Genomic DNA, 20,838 nt, shown 5'->3' with positions numbered 1-20,838 from the left:
GTAAGAAGGCTTAACATGAAATCTACCCTCTTAATAAATGTTTTAGTGTAAAATACAGTACTGTTAACCATAAGCCCAATGTTGTACAGCAGATCTCTAGAACGTATTCATTTTGTATAACTGAACCTTTATACCTGTTGAATAGCTTTTTATCTCATCAGTCATTCAACATGTGTTTATTGTACACTTAGCATCTTAGTCTATTTGGGCTGATACAACAAATTACCACAGACTGGGTGGCTTGTAAACAACAGAGTTTTATTTCTCATGGTTCCACAGCTGTAAATCTGTGATCTCTAAGGGTGCTGGCATGGTCTAGATCTATGGAGAGAGCCCCCTTGCAGGTGGCAGACAGCTGACTCTTCATTATATCTTCCCCTGGCTGAAAAAGCAAGAGAGCTCTCTGCAGTCTGTTTTATAAGGGCTCTCATCCCATTCACAGGGCTCCACCCTCATGACCTAATCACCTCCCAAAGGCCCCACCTAATACCATTATACTGAGTGTTGGGATTTCAACATATGAATTTTGGAGGAGACACATTCGATCCACAGCACCTACTGTGGGCCAGTCACTGTTCCAGGAGCAGCATTGAAAAAGTAACTAATGTGCTGGCTTTATTGAAGTTACAAGCTAACTGAATAATAATAGATTAAATATTCTACAATAAAAACAGTAGATCTAATATGCCCTGCTATCACAGTCAGCTGTTTTCAAGGCAAAACCAAGTGGAGCCAGATTAGGAAAATTAGGAGAAAGATAAAAGAGAAAAACAACAACTTTTTATCCTGCAGGCCAAGCCCCTTCACCTGCCTACCAGAGACCTGGTAAGAGTAACTCTGCCAACATGAATAGAGTCTTCCAAAAGTTTAGAGTGGGAGCACTGTCAAAGTCACTTAGGCCAACCTCCTCACCTTCTGGTTTTTGAATCTCCTTGTAAAAAAGTTGTCTGGGATATGTTTGAATATCTTGCAGGAAATAAAACTTCTTACTTCTCAATACAACCCACTTCAGAGAAGATTCATTTCAGTTTTGTTTACCCTTTATATTGATCTCTGTAAGAGTTCATCTTGATCCTGGATTTGTTATTAAAAGTATTTTATGATCTCAGTTTTGGGTTACCCACATTTAATGAAAAACTACCTTCTGAATCACTGGTGTTCAAACTATGTTCTACAAAGCCCTGGGTGAGCAGGTGAGAATGGAGGCTTCTACAAGTCACCAGACAGCACCCTACCAATCTGCTCACTCCTGGTGGGCCCAAGAAGAGCTCCTCTTTTACCTGTTTGGGTTTTTTTTTTTTTTTTTTTCCCTCTTAAGTTTCTACAGAGGATTTCATTGGAGGAAAGGGTTGTACAGTTAGAAAAAAGTTTGAAAACTCCTGCTCCAAGAGATCCAACCAGTCCATTCTGAAGGAGATCAGCCCTGGGATTTCTTTGGAAGGAATGATGCTAAAGCTGAAAGTCCAGTACTTTGGCCACCTCATGCGAAGAGTTGACTCATTGGAAAAGACTCTGATGCTGGGAGGGATTGGGGGCAGGAGGAGAAGGGGACGACAGAGGATGAGATGGCTGGATGGCATCACTGACTCAATGGACGTGAGTCTGAGTGAACTCTGGGAGTTGGTGATGGACAGGGAGGTCTGGCGTGCTGCGATTCATGGGGTCGCAAAGAGTCGGACACGACTGAGCGACTGATCTGATCTGATCTGCTCCAGATATTTGTCCATTGAAGTCATTAGTATAAATGTAGAATTGAATAGAGCTGAGAACAGGGTGCTAAGACATACATCCCTGAATGTCAGCAGCAGTCACTAACATCTTGGGTAGAGCTGGGAAGCCGCCTATGAACCAACATCAGTGTTCTTCAAGATCCCCAGGAATTATGAAACGTCTCCCTAAAGCTGCAAGCGTCTCCCCGAAACTGTCAGCCTGTGTCCTGTGATTCACCATTCTGTCAGCACCACTGGTTCTCATCCCACCTGTGAGTCTAATGGTCTCATTACAATCAACTAGGAAATTTTCAAACTGCCAGTACTCCTCCAGAAGGTAAAACACAGTGTTATTATGTAACCCAGCAATTCCACTCCTAGATCTATACCCAGGATAAATGAAAGCATACATTCGCACAGTACCTTGTACAAAAATGTCCAAAATAATAGCATTATTCACAGTACCCAAAAAGTGGAGATAATCCAAATGTTCACCAATTTATGAATGCATAAATAAAATGTGGCATATTCATACAGTAGAATATCTATCCAGCCATAAAAAGGAACGAACCACCAATTCCTGCTACAACATAGATGAACCTTGGAAACATTATGCAAAGTGAAAGAAGCCAGACACAAAAGGTCATATATTATATCATTCCATTTATATTAAATGTCCAGAATAGGCAAATCTATAGAGACAGAGAATCAGTGAATAGATGCCTAGGGCTAGGAAAGATGGGAGGAGTAGGGATGAAGGCTAAAGACCACAGATTTCCTTTTAAGAGTGAAGAAATATTCTAAAATTAATTGAGTGATGGTAACACAATTCTGTGACTATACTAAAAAGCTCTGAACTTTATACATTAGGTGAATTATGTAGTATGTGAATTATATATCAATGAAACTGTTAGAAGGGGAAAAAAAGTCCTCCCACTACTCAGGCTTTAAAACTGGTCTGCAGTGGGGCTTTAGCTCCTACGTGATCCCAGACCAAAAACCACGGATTCTAACTATGGCTCAGGAGGAACTCACTGATTTTGAGGGAGGCCATGCTACCTCTCAGTGGTCACCCCAACCTTCACTCTAGACACACATCAGCTACTCCATCAATGTTCCTTCCCAGAATTCTACCTGCATTTGAATCCGACCCACAGTTTGAGAGTACCACCTTCTTCCTCCTTCTGCAACTCATGTTACTGACCTGTGCCTGGTCTCCAGCATTGCCAGCATGTACACAATGCCTCATGCATCTTCAGCAGGACCAGGAATTCTCACTCTCAAGTTTCCTTCTATACCTTGAGGTACCAACTGACAGAACTATGAACCTCTGAACTCATATGAAGCTGTTTAGTTACCATCTCTTCATTCACCAGAGGATGGTACATTTGCAGAAACTCACCATAGACTGTGAAGTCCTCTTGGTACATTCCTGAGTTTGGCCACCCTTAGTTATATTGGTGCTGCCTGTCAGAATCCTGATCTATCAGTTACATCCCTAGGCCTGGAACACGGGGTGCATTCCTTGGCCTTCATAGTGGCAGGATGTTCTTTTAAGGCTGCAGTTCAGGGTCCATCAAGAACCTAAGAGCTTTCTTCCAGGCAATCTTTGGGTGTTCTCCTTTGCATTTATAGAGCTTAAAAATCCCATGATAAGTTTCCTGGCTTTTCTTTTTCCTACCTCGGAAACAGAGAACACACCTGAATGTGCTATATCTCTCCTCTTGCCCCAGGAAATGTTTGAGTATCTTACAGCTCCACAGAATCACTATATCCTATTAGTTCAGTCTATAGCTAATAAGAACTGTACAAAAATGATCTTCATGACCCAGATAATCACGATGGTTTGATCACTCACCTACAACCACACATCCTGGAATGTGAAGTCAAGTGGGCCTTAGGAAGCATCACTACAAACAAAGCTAGTGGAGGTGATGGAATTCCAGTTGAGCTATTTCAAATCCTAAAAGGTGATGCTGTGAAAGTGCTGCACTCAGTATGTCAGCAAATTTGGAAAACTCAGTAGTGGCCACATGACTGGAAAAGTTCAGTTTTCATTCCAGTCCCAAAGAAAGGCAATGCCAAAGAATGCTCAAACTACCACACAATTGCACTCATCTCACACACTAGTAAAGTAATGCTCAAAATTCTCCAAGCCAGGCTTCAGCAATACATGAACCGTGAACTTCCTGATGTTCAAGCTGGTTTTAGAAAAGGCAGAGGAACCAGAGATCAAATTGCCAACATATGCTGGATCATCGAAAGAGCAAGAGAGTTCCAGAAAAACATCTATTTCTGCTTTATTGACTATGCCAAAGCCTCTGACTGTGTGGATCACAATAAACTGTGGAAAATTCTGAAAGAGATGGGAATACGAGACCACCTGACCTGCCTCTTGAGAAACCTGTATGCAGGTCAGGAAGCAACAGTTAGAACTGGACATGGAACAACAGAATGGTTCCAAATAGGGAAAGGAGTACGTCAAGGCTGTATATTGTCACCCTGATTATTTAACTTTTATGCAGAGTACATAATGAGAAACGCTGGGCAAGATGAAGCACAAAATGGAATCAAGATTGCCGGGAGAAATATCAATAACCTCAGATATGCAGATGACATCACCCTTATGGCAGAAAGTGAAGAACTAAAGAGCCTCTTGATGAAAGTGAAAGAGGAGAGTGAAAAAGTTGGCTTAAAGCTCAACATTCAGAAAACAAATCATGGCATCTGGTCCCATCACTTCATGGGAAATAGATGGGGAAACAGTGGCTGACTTTATTTTGGGGGGCTCCAAAATCACTGCAGATGGTGATTGCAGCCATGAAATTAAAAGATGCTTACTCCTTGGAAGGAAAGTTATGACCAACCTAGACAGCATATTAAAAAGCAGAGACATAACTTTGCCAACAAAGGTCTGTCTAGTCAACGCTATGGTTTTTCCAGTGGTCATGTATGGATGTGAGAGTTGGACTATAAAGAAAGCTGAGCATCACAGAACTGATGCTTTTGAACTGTGGTGTTAGAGAAGACTCTTGAGAGTCCCTTGGAATGCAAGGAGATCCAACCAGTCCATCCTAAAGGAAATCAGTCCTGAATATTCATTGGAAGGACGGATGCTGAAGCTGAAACTCCAATACTTTGGCCACCTGATGTGAAGAACTGACTCATTTGAAAAGACCGTGATGCTGAGAAAGATTGAAGGTGGGAGAAGAAGGGGACAACAGAGGATGAGATGGTTGGATGGTATTACCGACTCAATGGACATGAGTTGGGTAAACTCCAGGAGTTGGTGATGGACAGGGAGGCGTGGTGTGCTGCGGTTCATGGGGTCGCAAAGAGTCAGACACGACTGAGCAGCTCAACTGAACTGAACTGATAGCTAGTAATTGAGAACACTGGCCTTGTTATCAGATAGAGCTGAGTTGTAATCCTGATTCTGCTACTTGTTAGAGGAATGGCCTTGGGCAAAACATTTTCTAAGCCTCAGAGTCCTCACCTATAAATTGAGGGTAATAAAGCCTACCTGGAAGGACTGTCATAGAGATTAAATTGTAACAGCAGCCATATGTAAAATAGTTAGCCAATGGGAATTTGCTGTATGGCTCAGGAAACTCAAACAGGGGCTCTATATCAACCTAGAGGGGTTGGATGGGGAGGGAGGTGGGAGGGAAGTTCAAAAGGGATGGGATATGTGTATACCTATGGCTGATTCATGTTGAGGTTTGACAGAAAACAACAAAAGTCTGTAAAGCAATTATGCTTCAAGAAAAAAATTAATTAATTAAAAAAATTATAACAGCAGAAGTGGTATGCTTGGCTCAGAATGGGTATGAAATAAATTGCTAGTAATTGGTTCTTCCCAGGCAATTGTATTCCTAGGAGATCTAGTCCTTTTCTCAAGATCTCCCTGCTGGTATACGGGACGTTGCCTCCCCTCAACTAGATCCAAGGCAGCCTATCCCATAAACCTGCAGGCCTCTAGTACCAAACGCCTGTCCTTATCCTCAAAACCAACCTGTCTTCTAGGGGGAAGGCAGAGCGAATGATCCCTTTTCTCTGATTTCCTCATCAGCCCCGACAATATCTCCGTCTTGGGATGCACTTGTAACTGTCTTCAGAGGATCTGCTCAGGCCCATGCTCCCCACTCCATACCATCCTGGTTCTTCCTTCCTAGGCTGCAAGCCACTCCTGGGGGCAGGACCACCTGTAATCTTCCCAAAGTCCCTGTGCTAAGACATCTAAACTCTCCCACATATCGCCTTGCCATTCAGACCAGGAGTGTCTGGCTCAGAAGTGCCACTTTTCCCCTCCAATGATTTCCAGGAAATTTATAATACAGATTACTTGAAATAGAATTCGAGTCACCGTGAAATAGAATTCACGGCACCTGGTATCTGGCAGGAAGTGTTGGAATAAATCATTAAACAGCAGTTAAAGCTTCACCGGCCCAGTTTAAATGCATCTCTTTCATGTTGTCTTTTCAGTGATAAATGGTCTCCTCTTCCCTCCCTCTGCCTTCTTATAACAGCTATGTTTATGGAATGCTTATTGATTGTTCCCAGGTCATACAGCTAACAACTGGCAAATTTAGAATTCAGCTGTACAGAGTTGAATGGCGTCTCCTCCAGCATTCAATGGAAACTCAGAATGTGACCTTATTTGGAAAGTGTCTTTCCAGATGTAACCAAATTAAGATAATTTCATCCTGGGTTAGAGTGGGCCCTAAACCCAATGATTAGTGTCCTTTAAAAAAAGGACATTTAGAAACAGACATAGGTAGAAAATAGGGAAGGCCATGTCAAGACGGAGGCAGAGACTGAAGTCATGCGCCAGAGCCAAGAAAGGCCAAGGATTGCCACAGCAGCCACCAGACACTAGGGAGAGGTACAAAGTTAATCTTCCCTAGGGCCTTCAGAGGGAGCTGTGATGGCTCTACCAGTTTTGGGTTTCTAACCTCTAACTGCAAGAGAATACATTTCTGTTGTTTTATACCCCATGTATGGTAATTTATCAAGGCAGCCCTAAGAAACTAATACCCTAAGTCCATCAGACGCCAAACATCTTCATTTTTAACCACTCTGATATACTGTCTTATGTTTGTCATTCCCTGACTGTATCCTTCATAGTCCATTTATCAGATGCCTTGTATTTCATAAAAAGAGGCAGATGGTGAGTCTAGAGGTCAAGGTGAGGATGGAGGGGGTGGGGAAAAGGTAGAAGTATTGCAGAGTCAAGAATAGGCAGGGTGATTTTCTTGAATCTTGAATCTTGAATGAAGCCCTATCCTCATTATGTCTCTTCCTGTAATAGAGCAGAGAAAGGGGAAGTAATTTGCTTATGAAAGAAGGATGATGCACTTGAATGCAAGCAGGCACGGGAATTGCAAGGCCTGATGTGAACTAGCTCTGTGACCAGGCACATGACATTCAGATGTGGCTGCTCTGACATAGACTATGTGACTTGGGAACATTGCGATATGGCCTTAAAAACAAAATATCAACCTTTTGGCTTCCTCATTCAGGCCCACCCAATCCCTTATCCTCATTTTATGACTTCCATTCTGACAACATTTTAGCTGAATAAACGAAAAAGGGAATAAATAAGGAAGAAGGCTGGAGGTGTCAGAAGTGAAATGGTAGTCAACAACAAGGAAAGAGTCAGATGCATAGTAAGGGTCATAAAGAAGGCTCAAGAATCAGCAACTAATCAAATATTAGTCTGCCACTAATATTTGGCAATAAAAAAACATAACAGAAGCAAATGCACTGAAATATCCTACTTGTTAAATCTTGGTAATGAATGTAGGGTGTTTGTAATGCTATTTTTTATAATTTGGTGTGTTTGAAGTATTTTGTTTAAAAAAGAACAAAAGAACAGCAACCTCAGATTTCCATGGTGGTTCAGTGGTTAAGAATCCACTTGTCGAGGCAGGGGACATGAGTTCGATCCCTGGTCCCGGAAGATTCCACATACCACAGGGCAACTAAGTCTGTATTCCAAAAGTACTGAAGCCCATGCTCCACTGCACTAAGAAGCCCGAGCACACCTAGAGGATAGCCACTGCTCACCACAGCTAGAGAAAGCCCGTGCGCAGCAACAAAGACCCAGTCAAAAAAAAAAAAAAGCCCACAGCCAAAAATCCTAAATAAATAAATAAATCTTAAAAGAACAGCAACCTCATAATGATAATACCCTATGAAAATGTGTGTAGCAAATCAGCCTCGTTCAAATCCCTTTGCTTTGATAGGTTCTGAGTCCCCTCTTTCATCAGCAGAGCAGTTATGGTTTATTGCCATACACGGATGGACCAATCCCTTGGAGAGGACCTGTGGAAATATGCATGAAAAGACAGAAAATAGTCATTTCACTAGGCTCTGTACTCCTGCTCCTGAGAACTTATGCAAAAGAAATGATAATTCAAATGAAAAAAGGCCTGGGGAATATGTGGATAAAATATTTAGGGACAAATTTGTTATAATAATGAAAAATTAAGAATAACTTGAGGACCTGCATACAGATTTCTCAAGAGGCAGGTCAGGTGGTCTCGTATTCCCACCTCTTTCAGAATTTTCCACAGTTTATTATGATCCACACAGTCAAAGGCTTTGGCATAGCCAATAAAGCAGAAATAGATGTTTTTCTGGAACTCTCTTGCTTTTTCCATGATCCAGCGTATGTTGGCAATTTGATCTCTGGTTCCTCTGCCTTTTCTAAAACCAGCTTGAACATCTAGAAGTTCATGGTTCATGTATTGTTCACGTATTAGGACTCCCCTGGCCGCTCAGACAGTAAAAGTGCCTACCTATAATGTGGGAGACCCAGGTTCAATCCCTGGGTTGGGAAGATCCCCTGCAGAAGGAAATGGCAACCCGCTCCAGTACTCTTGCCTGGAAAATCCCATGGACAGAGGAGGCTGGTAGGCTACAGTCCAAGGGGTCGCAAAGAGTCGGACACGACTGAGCGACTTCACTCACTTGAGGTCACCATGGGGAAGAACTTACCACTGCTCCCAGCCTGGTGACACCACTCTTATCTTTGCTGGGATCACTCTGGTAGCTTCCAGCTGATCTCTCTGCATCCACCCTATACATCTATTATTTATTCTCTACTCAGCCACCAGAATGATTCTTTGAAAAGGAAATGAAATCACTTCCCCGCTTCAAAATGTTCTCACCACCTTTGCTGCTACCAGCGCCATTCAGAACCACCATCTTCCGGGCCAGATGATGGTGATAGCTCCCTATCTGGTCTCCCCTCTCCCATCTTCCTGTCCCTCAAGGCAACAGTGAAAGTGTTCCTTTTTCAAATTGTAAATCGGATCATATCACTCCTCTGTGCAGAACCCTCCAGTGGCTTCCCGTCTGACTCAGAGTATGCCCATATGACTCAGAGAAAAGTCAAAGTAAACTTTTACAGTGGTACACAAGGACCTTATCCCCTCCCCGGTCACACTGGATCCTCTTCATCGACTGTTTCCTCTTCTCATTGTATTCTTTCTCCATATGTCTACATGGCTCATTCCCTCAATTCCTTGAAGTAGCAATTCCAATCTCCCTTTCTCAGTAAGGTCTTCATTAACCAGCCGATTTAAAATTTTACTGCTCTAGACACCCTCATCCTATTGCCCTGTCTTATATTTTCTCTTAGCATTCATTATCTTCTAACATAATAAATAATTTACACAATGTTTTTCAAACATCTGTCTGCCTTGCACCAAACAAACATACACTAGAATTTAAACTCCAGGAGGAAAGGAATTGTTATCTATTTCGTTCACAGCTGTTTCCCCAGCACCTAGAGCAATCAGTCTTTGGCACATAGCTAACATTCAGTAAATGTTTGAGAAATGAAAGAACAAATGGTTTAGTAAATTGGATTATATCAAGCAGATGGAAGATTAAGCAATCAGAAAAAATACTATATATCAATATGGAAAAAGATGTGACATAATGTTAATGTTAAAAATAGAACCCCTGTGTTGTGATCAAATATAGCTTGGCGTGGCTTTGGCAATGTTATTCTTTTCTGATTCCTTTCCTTCCTCTTCCCTTAATTGTTGGGCTTCAAAGTTTGTTTTTGGTCCTCTTATCATTTTTACCTACCCTCTAGCTTCAAGTACCATCTACTTTATTTCTAGTTTACTTAGCATGTTGTCCAAACAACCCTCTTGTGTGCAGGACTCTGTTTTGAGCTTTTCATCCACCCAGATTTTTACTGGGTATATACACCTCTGTCAGTAGCTGGAATACCATTCTGAGAATAGTGATTTGTTCATCAGGCTCCCCAGTATAACGGCAGAATGGTTACAGAATAAGATACCTACAACATATTAGTAAGGACTCAATACATGTTTTAGTAGTGTAAGATAATGATAAATTGGGTGTGTGCTGTGTGCCCAATACCTGTAAGAATCTTACAGATACCACGTCATTTAATTTTCACAGAGGCCCTGTGAAAGGTATGAAGTAGACAAATCTTCATTATACGGATGAATAAATGAGGAAACAGGTTGATAATAAAGTGACCAAAAAGATTGCAGACGTTAAATTAAGTGTTAAAGTGTTGGGACTGTAGGCGGTTTTTCTCTTTCATAAATTTAATACTGTTGATAGGCTGTGTACACGCGTCTCGTGTATGTGTACGCACGCATGTCAGTGTCTGACAAATAGTTTTAAAACGAGTGAGCAAGCAGCAACAGAAAATCGTTGGATAGGGTCTGGGAAAAGGGGAGGAACCATAAAGTACAGACAAGCAGAGACCCGACTCCACCTGTGAACTGTCTACGCAGGCGGCGACCGCAGGAAGGCAGAGCAGCTACGCACCCCACCCACGGAAACGATTCCCTTCGGGGAGGCCACCCGACTGCCACACGCTGACGCTCAGGAGGCTGTGGGCGGAGCCACTCCTGAAAGGCTCCGGCAGGGGGCGGGGACAAGGGTGTCCCGCAGGCTGGCTCTGATTGGCTGCTGTAGAGACTGGGCGGGCTCTCCCGGTGGCCCCCCGAGGGGCGGTGCCTGCTCCTGGGCCTCCCGGAGAGAGAAGGATCCGGGGCTCCGGTCTCCGCTTTTGGACAAGGAGGTCTGTTGCGCCCTCGGCTCTGCCGGAGGCGCCACAGTTTGACTTACTAGTCCATCGGTCCTCGACGGAGCAGCCCTCTCCTTCCCGACCCTCTCCGCCTCCCTTCTGCCCCTTCATTCGAAGGCCGAAGCCCGCAGCCTGGGCGGGGCGGCGCAGCCGGAGCTCCTGGACCCGGAAGAAGCGCCATCTCCCGCCTCCGCCATGGAGCCCACCGCGCCGTCCCTCACCGAGGAGGACCTGACTGAAGTGAAGAAGGACGTGAGTAGCACAACCCTGCCCAGGTGCCGTCGCGGGCTAGGGGCGGGCGGGGGCTGGCTGCAGTACTGCGGGCGAGGAAAGCGGAAACTGGGAAAGCGTCGTAGTCCGAGTCGGAATTGGAGGAGGAGTCCGGGGTCTGAGAAGCGGAACGTCCAAGAACCGCAGGACCGCGACGAGCCTTGCATGCGAGGAACCTTGGTGGAAGTGACCTGCCCCCCGCTGACCTGTTAATCCACGTTTTAAATCAATAAAAGCAGGGCTTGGGTTTCTGAAACCTTGTTTAGTGGAGCGTTTCTCCACAGTCAGCTTCTTGCCCACTCTTCACTCATCCCCTGGTGATTTCACCCCAGATGCGCTTTGGAGTGGCGTTGCTAGGGATTGACGACTCAAGTTCATCCTTGAGTCAGACTGCCTTGGCTGCTGGCTCGACCTGGAGCAAAAGCTGGACCAGATAAAGCATCCCAAGCAGCGGAGCAAATACGTGAAACTTTTGCAAAAGGGGTTGGGGGAAGCTCGACAGCTGAAAGCACTACCTGGAATTCCCCTACTAAGGAAACACCCACGTATTTAAATTGAAGGAGTGGGGTGGGGGTGGGGGGAGAATACAAGAAGTCGAGAATTAATGTACAGGTAAACGTTGGAGATACTCGGTAGCTAAATTATGCTCTTCTCCTTGGATGCTGAAGTGCACAGAGCTTAGTATTTATTCGTAGAGAATGACTTTATTGAGGTCTGACCTGTTTCTCTTTTCCTTTGCTTTTAGTAACTTGTTTTGCCACATGAGACTTCTCAGAGAACCATCAAAACACATTGTATTCAAATGAAAAACAACAAGAACATGAACTGTGTTCTGGCTTACCACTGCAGTACTTACACAAAATCATCTTTGTGAACTAGACAGAACAACAGCGTTTTAAATGTTTGCTTTTCCCTCACCTGTAAGGTTTATTGTGCTGTACTCATAATTACAGTGAGTAATTACAGAATTACTGTGAGCAATTCTGATAATGAATTAGCAGAAGGAAACTGGTTATGACTGGGACGTGTGCCTTAGTTTCCTCCTTCAACAGATAGTTGTGGAGCACTTATTTTATGGAAAGTACTGTTCTTAGGCCTGGGAAGATACAAAAAAAAAAGTCACCCCTGCTTTATATTCTAGTTAAGACTGGGATATTGATAACTACTAAAGAACAAAAGAATGTTGTGTTATTCAAGATTTGTGCCAGTAAAAACATGAACTTCAAGAGCTACGCCTGCTGTGTCACACAGTTGACAATGTTCCCAACAACCTCTAAGGCAGGTCATTGTCTTTCCCATTTTATAGTTGATAAGACAGGTAGTGAGAGGTTCAAATGAAAAGATAGAAAACATGTACATAAAAAACCTATACATAGAAAACCTGTACAGATGTGAAGGGAGGCTTCCAGGCCTTTATTTTTTCCCATCTGTTCATTGATACTTTCCATCTCCATGACTTCAATTTACAGCTGTATCGGAAATTCATAACCTTGGGGAATCATGAACAGGTTTCAGGACATCTGTGAAAAATAGTATGGGCACATTTTTTTCTTAGAAATTTTGTTCATGATATTTTCAAAGTGGTTTGTGACCTTTTCTTAAAATTATCATTCACATATTTGGACTTCCTTCCTTCTCATCTCTAAGTGCTTATTTCTAAATATCTACTGGAAATCCACTTTTATATCCTTCAGACTCCTCACTTTGTCTAAAATTGAATTTTTTATCATCCCTCCCCCAAAGCCAGTTGCTGTTTCTACTATATTCTCTGTCTTGGTGACTAGTGTACAGTTCTCCTTCTGTATCCATGGAGGATTGACTGCTGATACCAAATTCATGGATACCTAAGTCCCTTTTATAAAATGGTGTAATATTTGCATGTAACATTCATACATCTGCCCATATACTCTGAATCATCTCTAGATTACTTATAATACCTAGTATAATGTAAATGCTATGTAAACAGTTGACCCACACAGCAAATTCAAGTTTTGCTTTTTGAAACTTCTGGAAATTTTTTTTTTCCCAAATATTTTTGATACATTCTTGGTTGAATCCGAGGGTGCAGAATCTGCAGATATAGAGGACTTATCCACGTGGAAACTCCCATTTCTTTCTTTTTTTTTCAGGCTACCACTACTGTATCACTTCTCCCTGTGTACCTCATCTAGTTGTTTCTCTCATCTTTGAATTTAGTTCAGTTTCATAAATATGGACTACACACTATTGTGAGGCTGATACTGCCATTGATTCTAACAGTTTAAAAATTAAAAACGAAGAAAAATTCTAGTTTGAGAATAGCTCAGCTTCTTGGGGCAGGAGAAAACATGTAAAATGATAATTGCGAATCACAAAATAATGATGAATTTTACATTCATCCGAAACATTATCTACTCGGCACTCTGCTAAGTGTAGGATATACAGAGTTGAACAAAATGTACCTGGTTCTTGCTTGCTTTTAACATGTGAGTTCTTAGGGTTGAAAACAAATATATAATTTCAAATTATGGTAAGTACTGTGAAGGAGAGGAACAGGTGCTGAGACAATAACAGGATAAGAGGAGAAATTACTTGAGATAGGATGTTCAGGGAAGGTTATATTTAAACTGATTCCTGAAGGATATGACAGAACTGGGGAAGAACATTCTAGACAGAATAGAATTTGCAGTGGATCTAATGCAGGCAAGCTGTTGAGTGCCTTGAGGTGAAGTTAGGATGGTAGGCTAGGGCCAGATTATAAAGGGTCTTATAGATGGTAGTAAAGTGGAATTTTCTTCCCAAGTGTAATAGAGACTTATTGAAGAATTTCCTCTGCCTAATGTATGGGTTGGGGTGAGCAAAAGTGAGAAGAGGGCAACTAGTGAGGAGATTCTTGGACTTTATAGAGGTGAGAGATGATGGTGATTTGGATCAGGGTACAGATAGTGGATATGGATGGAATAGGAGAATTCCAGACATTTTTTTAAATAGTAGTGATAAGACTTGGTGATGATTTGAATGTATGCACTGAGGAAGATGAATATCAGCAAGATTTGGTGGGTGGGTGATCGAATGTGTCAGGTGGGTGGAAACAGAAAAGTCAAGGATGGGTTGAAGGTTTATAGCTTGTTGAATAGATGGTGGTACTCCCAAGTGAGTTTACAGTGTCAGAGGAAAAGGATAGAAGATAAATTTGGTTTTGGAATGTTGAAGTTCAAGTACCATTGGGATGTCTAGGGAGAAAGTCTGCATCACATAGCGAAATTTAGGGATCAACAACATATGGTAGAAATGAAACATGAGGTTTTCCAAGAAGTTCATCTTTTAAATCTGTTTTTCTCTCTCCTCATCCTGTCAGCTGAAATTCATGCACTCAGCATAATATATGTAAGATACGGCAGCAGTCGTCTAACTAGTCCCCTTTGACCCCAATTTTTGCTTCCCCCAGCCCTCTGTAAAACTTTTCTTATGGCTTCTTGTTTATAAGCCTTTGATGAGGTTTTGGCTACAGGGAAATATAATTTCCCCTACTACATACCTTTCATGCCTCTTGCTCAGGTGTGGCCTCTGTAAATTTCCCAGGTCCTAGAGGCAGAATAAGTTGCCTCTTCTATGCTTCTCCACTACTTGACCTATATCTTTTTTTTTTTTCTGGGTCATATTCCATTATCTCACAATTACTAACTTGAGTTAATAATGTATTCTTCAACTGGACTATGTGCCCTTTGCATGCAGAATTTAAGTCTTGTTCATCTTTGCATATCCACTGTCAGCACTTGGCATATTAGGCATTTAGATATGTGAAATGTGTCTTGTGCGAATAAATAAATGTGGGAATTTAGTGGACGGAGAACTCTAGGAACCCCTTCACCTGAGCTACTTTTCTGCCACCATATACTGGAGTAAAGATTTTCCATTGCCTTTAGTTCATCTTTGTCAGTGCGAATCAAATTAGTCATCATTGGCATCATCACTAACATTTACTTATCACTTACATGTACCAAGCACTTTTCCAAGTACTTTACATATGTTAATATTACATATCTCATTACACTCAGATGAGGAAACTGAGGTCCAAAGGAGTTAAGTTACCCAAGATCGCATATCTAGTAAATGAAGGAGCTATGTAATACAGCTGCTCACATCAAATTATTGATACCATTTATGGATACCCAGATCGATTTTTGGCTAATTAAGCCTCACTAGGCACTTGTCATGGAGAAGGAAATAGCAACCCACTCCAGTGTTCTTGCCTGGAGAATCCCAGGGACGGGGGAGCCTGGTGGGCTGCCGCCTATGGGGTCGCACAGAGTCGGCCACGACTGAATCGACTTAGCAGCAGCAGCAGCAGGCACTTGTCAGGTGTGCATGCGTGCTAAGTTGCTTTAGTCTTTTCTGACTCTTTGAGACCCTATGGACTGTAGCCCTCCAGGCTCCTCTGTCCATGGGATTCTCCAGGCAAGAATACTGGACTGAGTTGCCATGCCCTCCTCCAGGAGATATTCCCAAACCCAGGGATCAAACCCGTGTCTCTTAGGTCTGCATTGGCAGGCGAGTTCTTTACCACAAGTGCCACCTGGGAAGCCCTTGTCAGGTGTAGGCCTGTTTATGTGATTTCTTTTTCTTTATTTCTTTAGTTTTTTTTTTTCAACATCCACTGTTTCTTTCCTCCCATACCTTTCTACCTCCCAAGACTGAGTTAGATTATCATCTTGCCAACTGACTCCAAAGACAGACACATTATGTTCCCCTTTAGTTTAGGCTCTTTTTCTTTCTCTCTCTCTCTTTTGGGGTTTTACTCTAGAAAGATGCAAAGTTAATAACAAGAAAGTTATAAACCACGAGCCCTCTCCCTAAGTTATCCTCTCTGGCCCTGACTAATCATAGATTCCTTACTAAATGGAAACGAAAACGTCCAGTAACCTCTGCTCTCATCTTTACCTCTGAAGGCCCTCAGCATACCTCTCATTTCCACAGACCCAAGATCCCTAAAAGAGACTGGCCCCCTCCTCACAGTAGTTTGATCTTGGCTTACAGTTGTGGAGATGAGATCAGAGCGGGACGGAAGCAGTGAGGAATATCTATTCGGAGACCACCTATCTCTTTCCTCCTTCATCTTTTTTTTAGTGTATATAATTTTTTATTTATTTATTTTTGTGCTGGGTCTTCATTGTTGCACAGGCTTTTTTCATGTTGCCCCAGGTGGGGGCTACTCTGTAGTTGTGGTGCACAGACTTCTCATTGTGGTAGCTTCTCTTGTTAGGGAGCGTGGGCTCTGGAGTTGCAGCACATGGCTCAGCAGTTGTGGCTCCCAGGCTCTGGAGCACAGGCTCAAGAGTTGTGATGCACGGGCTTAGTTGCTTCACAGATTGTGGAATCCTCCCGGACCAGGGATCAAACCTGTGTCTCCTGTATTAACAGGCAGATTCTTTACCACTGAGCCACCAGGGAAACCCTGCTCACTCATCTTAATAGCAGGCCTTTAGTAGGGCTGAGCTTCCTGACTTCAGGATGTTTTCTCTTACCAGTCAGATTCCTAACTTACCATCAGTTGCCTGTATGACTTAGGTGTTACATTAAGCCATATTTTATTTCTTTCAGGCTTTAGAAAATTTGCGTGTATACCTGTGTGAAAAAATCATAGCTGAGAGACACTTTGATCATCTACGAGCAAAAAAAATACTCAGTAGAGAAGACACTGAAGAAATTTCTTGCCGAACGTCAAGTAGAAAAAGGGCTGGAAAACTTTTAGACTACTTACAAGAAAACCCCAAAGGACTGGATACCCTGGTCGAATCTATTCGACGAGAAAAAACACAGAACTTCCTAATACAGAAGATTACAGATGAAGTGCTGAAACTTAGGAATATAAAACTAGAGCATCTGAAAGGTAAGATATCTTAGGTATCCAAGAGTTCATTTAAATGTAACAATGCTTTTGTAAGTAGAATGCAGAACAAAAAACCCAGAAATAACCATTTTTGCTTTTATTTAAAAAGTTCAAAAAAAAAAAAGTTCAAGCTTCAGCATTACATTTGATTTGCATTTTTTTAACCTTATTTGAGTTCATTACATTGGAAAAGTGAAGTATCGCTCAGTGTTCTGTATTTCTGTTCATTAACACTACATTTCGGAGAATGCAATGGCAACCCACTCCAGTGTTCTTGCCTGGAGAATCCCAGGGATGGGGCAGCCTGATGGGCTGCCATCTATGGGGTCGCACAGAGTCGGACACGACTGAAGCGACTTAGCAGCAGCAGCAGCAGCAACCCTATATTTATAGAAAACAATTTCATAATGAAATTGCAGTATTTCATAGAAACACAGGAGTTTGTTTCTAAAGTTAATAGAATGCAAGATCAATCTGTTAAAAAGTAACCCCTGAAAATGCAGATCATAAATAAAGAACAGTGTATAGGTAAAGCATTTTACCTTTGATAAATTCTGGTGGTTTTTATTCTACCAGTTGATCATACAATAAAATAGTTGGCCTATGTTGATAAGAATCATGTTGTATAAATTATATGTGACTTTAAACACTAGAATCACACTCAGTCTGGCGAGATGAGAGAGGCATGAAACTGATATTGATTAAGGGAGGAGCAAACTTAGCCCTTGTTTCACCCTCACCCTGGAGCACACACTCACTGATTGGAATGCTATATAGAATTGTCTGCACAATTCAAATTCCCTTCTCCCCCAAGTCCCCCATTTTTTCCCCCGTCTCTCTCTACATAGCACTTAAGATAAATGTGAGTATGATAACAGCTCTATTCCAGCTCTTTTAAGCACTAGGGAAACAGAAACAAGTAATTTAACTTTACCTTACAGAACTCAGTCTATAAGTCTGAGGCTGGAACACATGTGAAGTTTCCCCTTGAAACATATTTAAGAAAATAGTTTCTCTTCCATGGGACAGAAATGCTGACTGTATTGTGAGGTTGAAAAACTAATGGAAAAAAAATGACATACAGATGTGCTTTACAGACTTTGCAGGTGTTATACAAAATCTGTCAACTCAGAAACTTTTCTGTGTCTGTACACAGTTGGGTTGAATATTTGCTAAGCCTAACAGAAAGATAAATGCATTTGTATTTATTTCCACCATGAGGCTAATTGTTGACTATATCCTTTGGATATGACAGAATTTTTTGTTCAGAACAACCACTGCTCTTTAAGTAAAATGGTAGGTTGAGAATCAGAACATTTTTTGTGTGATGTGAAGAGGAGACTTGGGTTCTAGGTGTCACCTTAGCATGAAGTAATCGTGGAGTGTTGGGCATGACTTCAATGTTCTGGGCCTCAGTCTTCTCCTAGTGTCTCTCACAGTGAGAGGCTATCCCGGATGCCCTCCAGAATCCCTTCCACTTCTAATACTCCATGATTTAGGAATTGAAAGTACTTAACTTATAGAATTTTAGGATATATCCAGTTTTAACTTTATTTTTATTGGGTATTTGTGTGTGTGTATACTAGAATGCCTAAAAATATTTTTTAGTTGTAAAAGCTATTTCTTATTCTATGAATAATTTTAGGAGCTACTTTATTTTTTCAGGTCCTTCAATGGTTAAGTATAAGTACAGAAATTAAATGTGAATTTTAGCATGTTATTTAGCTTCCTTGAGATTATTCACTTGTCTCAAAAATGTAAATAGCAGTATACTTCAGGATTGTCAGGAGCAGATAAAATGTGAAATGGATTATGACAATTTATAAACTGCTGTTTAAAATTTGTATAATCTTTAAAAAGTTCCAAGATGGGTGTGGATTCACATTTCCTAGTTACTTCTTATTTATATCTGAATAATTGTATTGTAGGACTGAAATGTAGCAGCTGTGAGCCTTTTCCTGATGGAGCCACAAATAACCTCTCTAGATCAAATTCGGATGAGAGTAATTTCTCTGAGAAACTGAGAGCATCCACCATCATGTATCACCCAGAAGGAGAATCCAGCACGGCCCCCTTTTTTTCTACCGATTCTTCTCTGAATTTGCCTGTTCTAGAAGTAGGCAGAACTGAAAATCCCACCTTCTCTTCAACTACACTTCCGAGACCTGGGGACCCTGGGGCTCCTCCTTTGCCTCCAGAGCTGCAATTAGAAGAAGAAGGAAACTCTAGTGAGATGTTTCTTCCCTTACGATCACGTGCTGTTTTGCGGCAATGACAGTTTACTGCCTTTTACTTTTTTTTAATGATGACAAAAAATATTGGAAAGAATATGAATCATAAAATTGCTACAATGACTTACTAATATTCATACATGTTTTATAAAATGCAACATAAACATACTTTGTAAATAGAATTTTCTAGAATAAAAGAAGCATATTTTTAGAGAGCTAAAGTAAGTGTTGATCATATTCAATGTTGATCATGTACTTTTCAGTATTTTCAAATTTCAAAAGTTTGAGATTTAGTGTTTTCACTATCTTCATGTGTTAAGACTAACTTTAATAGACAACATTTCTCTCTTTGAGAATAGAATGTTAGACTGTGAATGTTTCTTCCTTGTGAGTTTGCGCTAATAAGTTTCACAGTCTAATAGTCCTTTCCAACCATTCAGCAGTACATTTTCAGAATTAAGCTGTTTCCATTTGGTAATAAAGCCTATCACTACTGGGAAAACTGCCAGCAGACAGAAAAAAATCTTTTCCCCACTTAGTTGGCTTCCAGACACTTACAAAGTCCCCTTTTGATTCAGAGGGATAGCTAATGGAGTTTGAGCCAGCTAAGGTATCAATTTGCCAAAATACATGTCTTACTAATTTTACTAATAAATACGACTTCCTTAAAATTGTGACATTCTTTGCTTTATCATTTTTATTCCTAAAGAAAAATCTTGGCATAAACTTCAGTTATTACATATAATTTGATTTTTTTAAATACTTTTTTCTGTATTTTTTGTTCCCTTTTAATGAGGACCACTGTACAATGGAAATAATTAGGACAAAATGGTTTTTGTGTGTGTATATTACATTCTATTTTTAATACTATTTGGAACAAGCAGGTCATTTGTTCTATGTCAAAGTATGACTTATTTTATAAATTTATAAATCTGCTTTCATTGTTTTCATTAAATTATAATTATCTATTTCCAGATACCTGTCTCATATATATTTCCATTACTTGGAAAAAGCAGAGATGGAAATATGCTATTGAAAATAAACATTTTTAAGTTGTAGTGCTGTATTTTGGAAGTTTCAATTTTTTCAATACGAAATACCTAGAACTATTTTTATATGTACCAATTTTTATAGGAAATATTACTTCAGGTTGTGAGATGAAGTTCATTTCTGAATGGACTGATGAAGTTATCAATCATGAAGAAGACTGGCATATTGGCTTTTAAATTTTTTTAAAGACTGGGAGATTTTTATAGTATAAACATTTTCCAAGGATTTTAGAGAAACATGTTTCACCTCCAGGATAGCATAATAAGATATTGGCAGTTGAAAAAAAAAATAGTGACATTATGTTTGAAGAAATCTTTTTAAAAAGCAGAAGTAGGCTTTTCATTTATTAAAATAAAATTTGATACGCAGTTACTTTTTTTTTAAGTTTAAGATTTACTTGGAATCAAAGATCTTAATTTAGATATGCTGTAGCACCTATATTTATATTAATACTTTTCTTTCAGACTGTTGACTAAGTATGTAGGCAATAAAATTAAGGTTTTTGGGTTTTCAAATTTAGGCTTTTGGGTTTTCTGAATCCTATGAAGTCAGTTTTTTTCCTTTAAACACTGAAAACCAGCCGTTGCCAAAAATGTAAATTTGAATGGTAGTCTGACATGATAG

General features: G+C 40.9%; 1 protein-coding gene and 1 long non-coding RNA gene across 2 annotated transcripts; one reads left to right on the top strand and one right to left on the bottom strand.

Annotated features, from left to right (window-relative positions):
• Positions 1–5,463: 5,463 nt before the first annotated feature.
• Positions 5,464–8,037, bottom strand: LOC147375703 (uncharacterized). The gene is made up of 2 exons (XR_015160362.1): positions 7,903–8,037; positions 5,464–7,011 (listed from the first exon to the last, which is right to left on the bottom strand). It is a non-coding gene; the product is annotated as an uncharacterized LOC147375703 (long non-coding RNA).
• A 2,685-nt stretch (positions 8,038–10,722) lies between these two features.
• Positions 10,723–20,222, top strand: BCL10 (BCL10 immune signaling adaptor). Its single transcript, XM_086390876.1, has 3 exons — positions 10,723–11,046; positions 16,645–16,933; positions 18,862–20,222. Exons 1-3 carry the CDS (start codon positions 10,990–10,992, stop codon positions 19,206–19,208), a joined length of 693 nt encoding a protein of 230 aa, XP_086247002.1. The 5' UTR covers positions 10,723–10,989; the 3' UTR covers positions 19,209–20,222.
• The last annotated feature ends 616 nt before the right edge of the window (positions 20,223–20,838 follow it).

The sequence above is a fragment of the Bos grunniens genome, chromosome 3 (assembly GCF_055505025.1).
Source record: "Bos grunniens cultivar Pamir isolate PY7600 chromosome 3, Bosgru_T2T1.0, whole genome shotgun sequence".
In the NCBI taxonomy this organism is placed as follows: domain Eukaryota; kingdom Metazoa; phylum Chordata; class Mammalia; order Artiodactyla; family Bovidae; genus Bos; species Bos grunniens.
Note: the sequence above shows the minus strand (reverse complement) of the source record. Positions and strands in the feature narration are given on the sequence as shown.

Excerpts from the sequence above, each read along its gene's own strand:
- BCL10 (XM_086390876.1), top strand. The coding sequence starts at position 10,990 with ATGGAGCCCACCGCGCCGTCCCTCACCGAGGAGGACCTGACTGAAGTG. Across the intron at positions 11,047-16,644 it reads TGACTGAAGTGAAGAAGGAC|GCTTTAGAAAATTTGCGTGT; the intron begins GTGAGTAGCACA and ends TATTTCTTTCAG. Across the intron at positions 16,934-18,861 it reads AAAACTAGAGCATCTGAAAG|GACTGAAATGTAGCAGCTGT; the intron begins GTAAGATATCTT and ends ATTGTATTGTAG.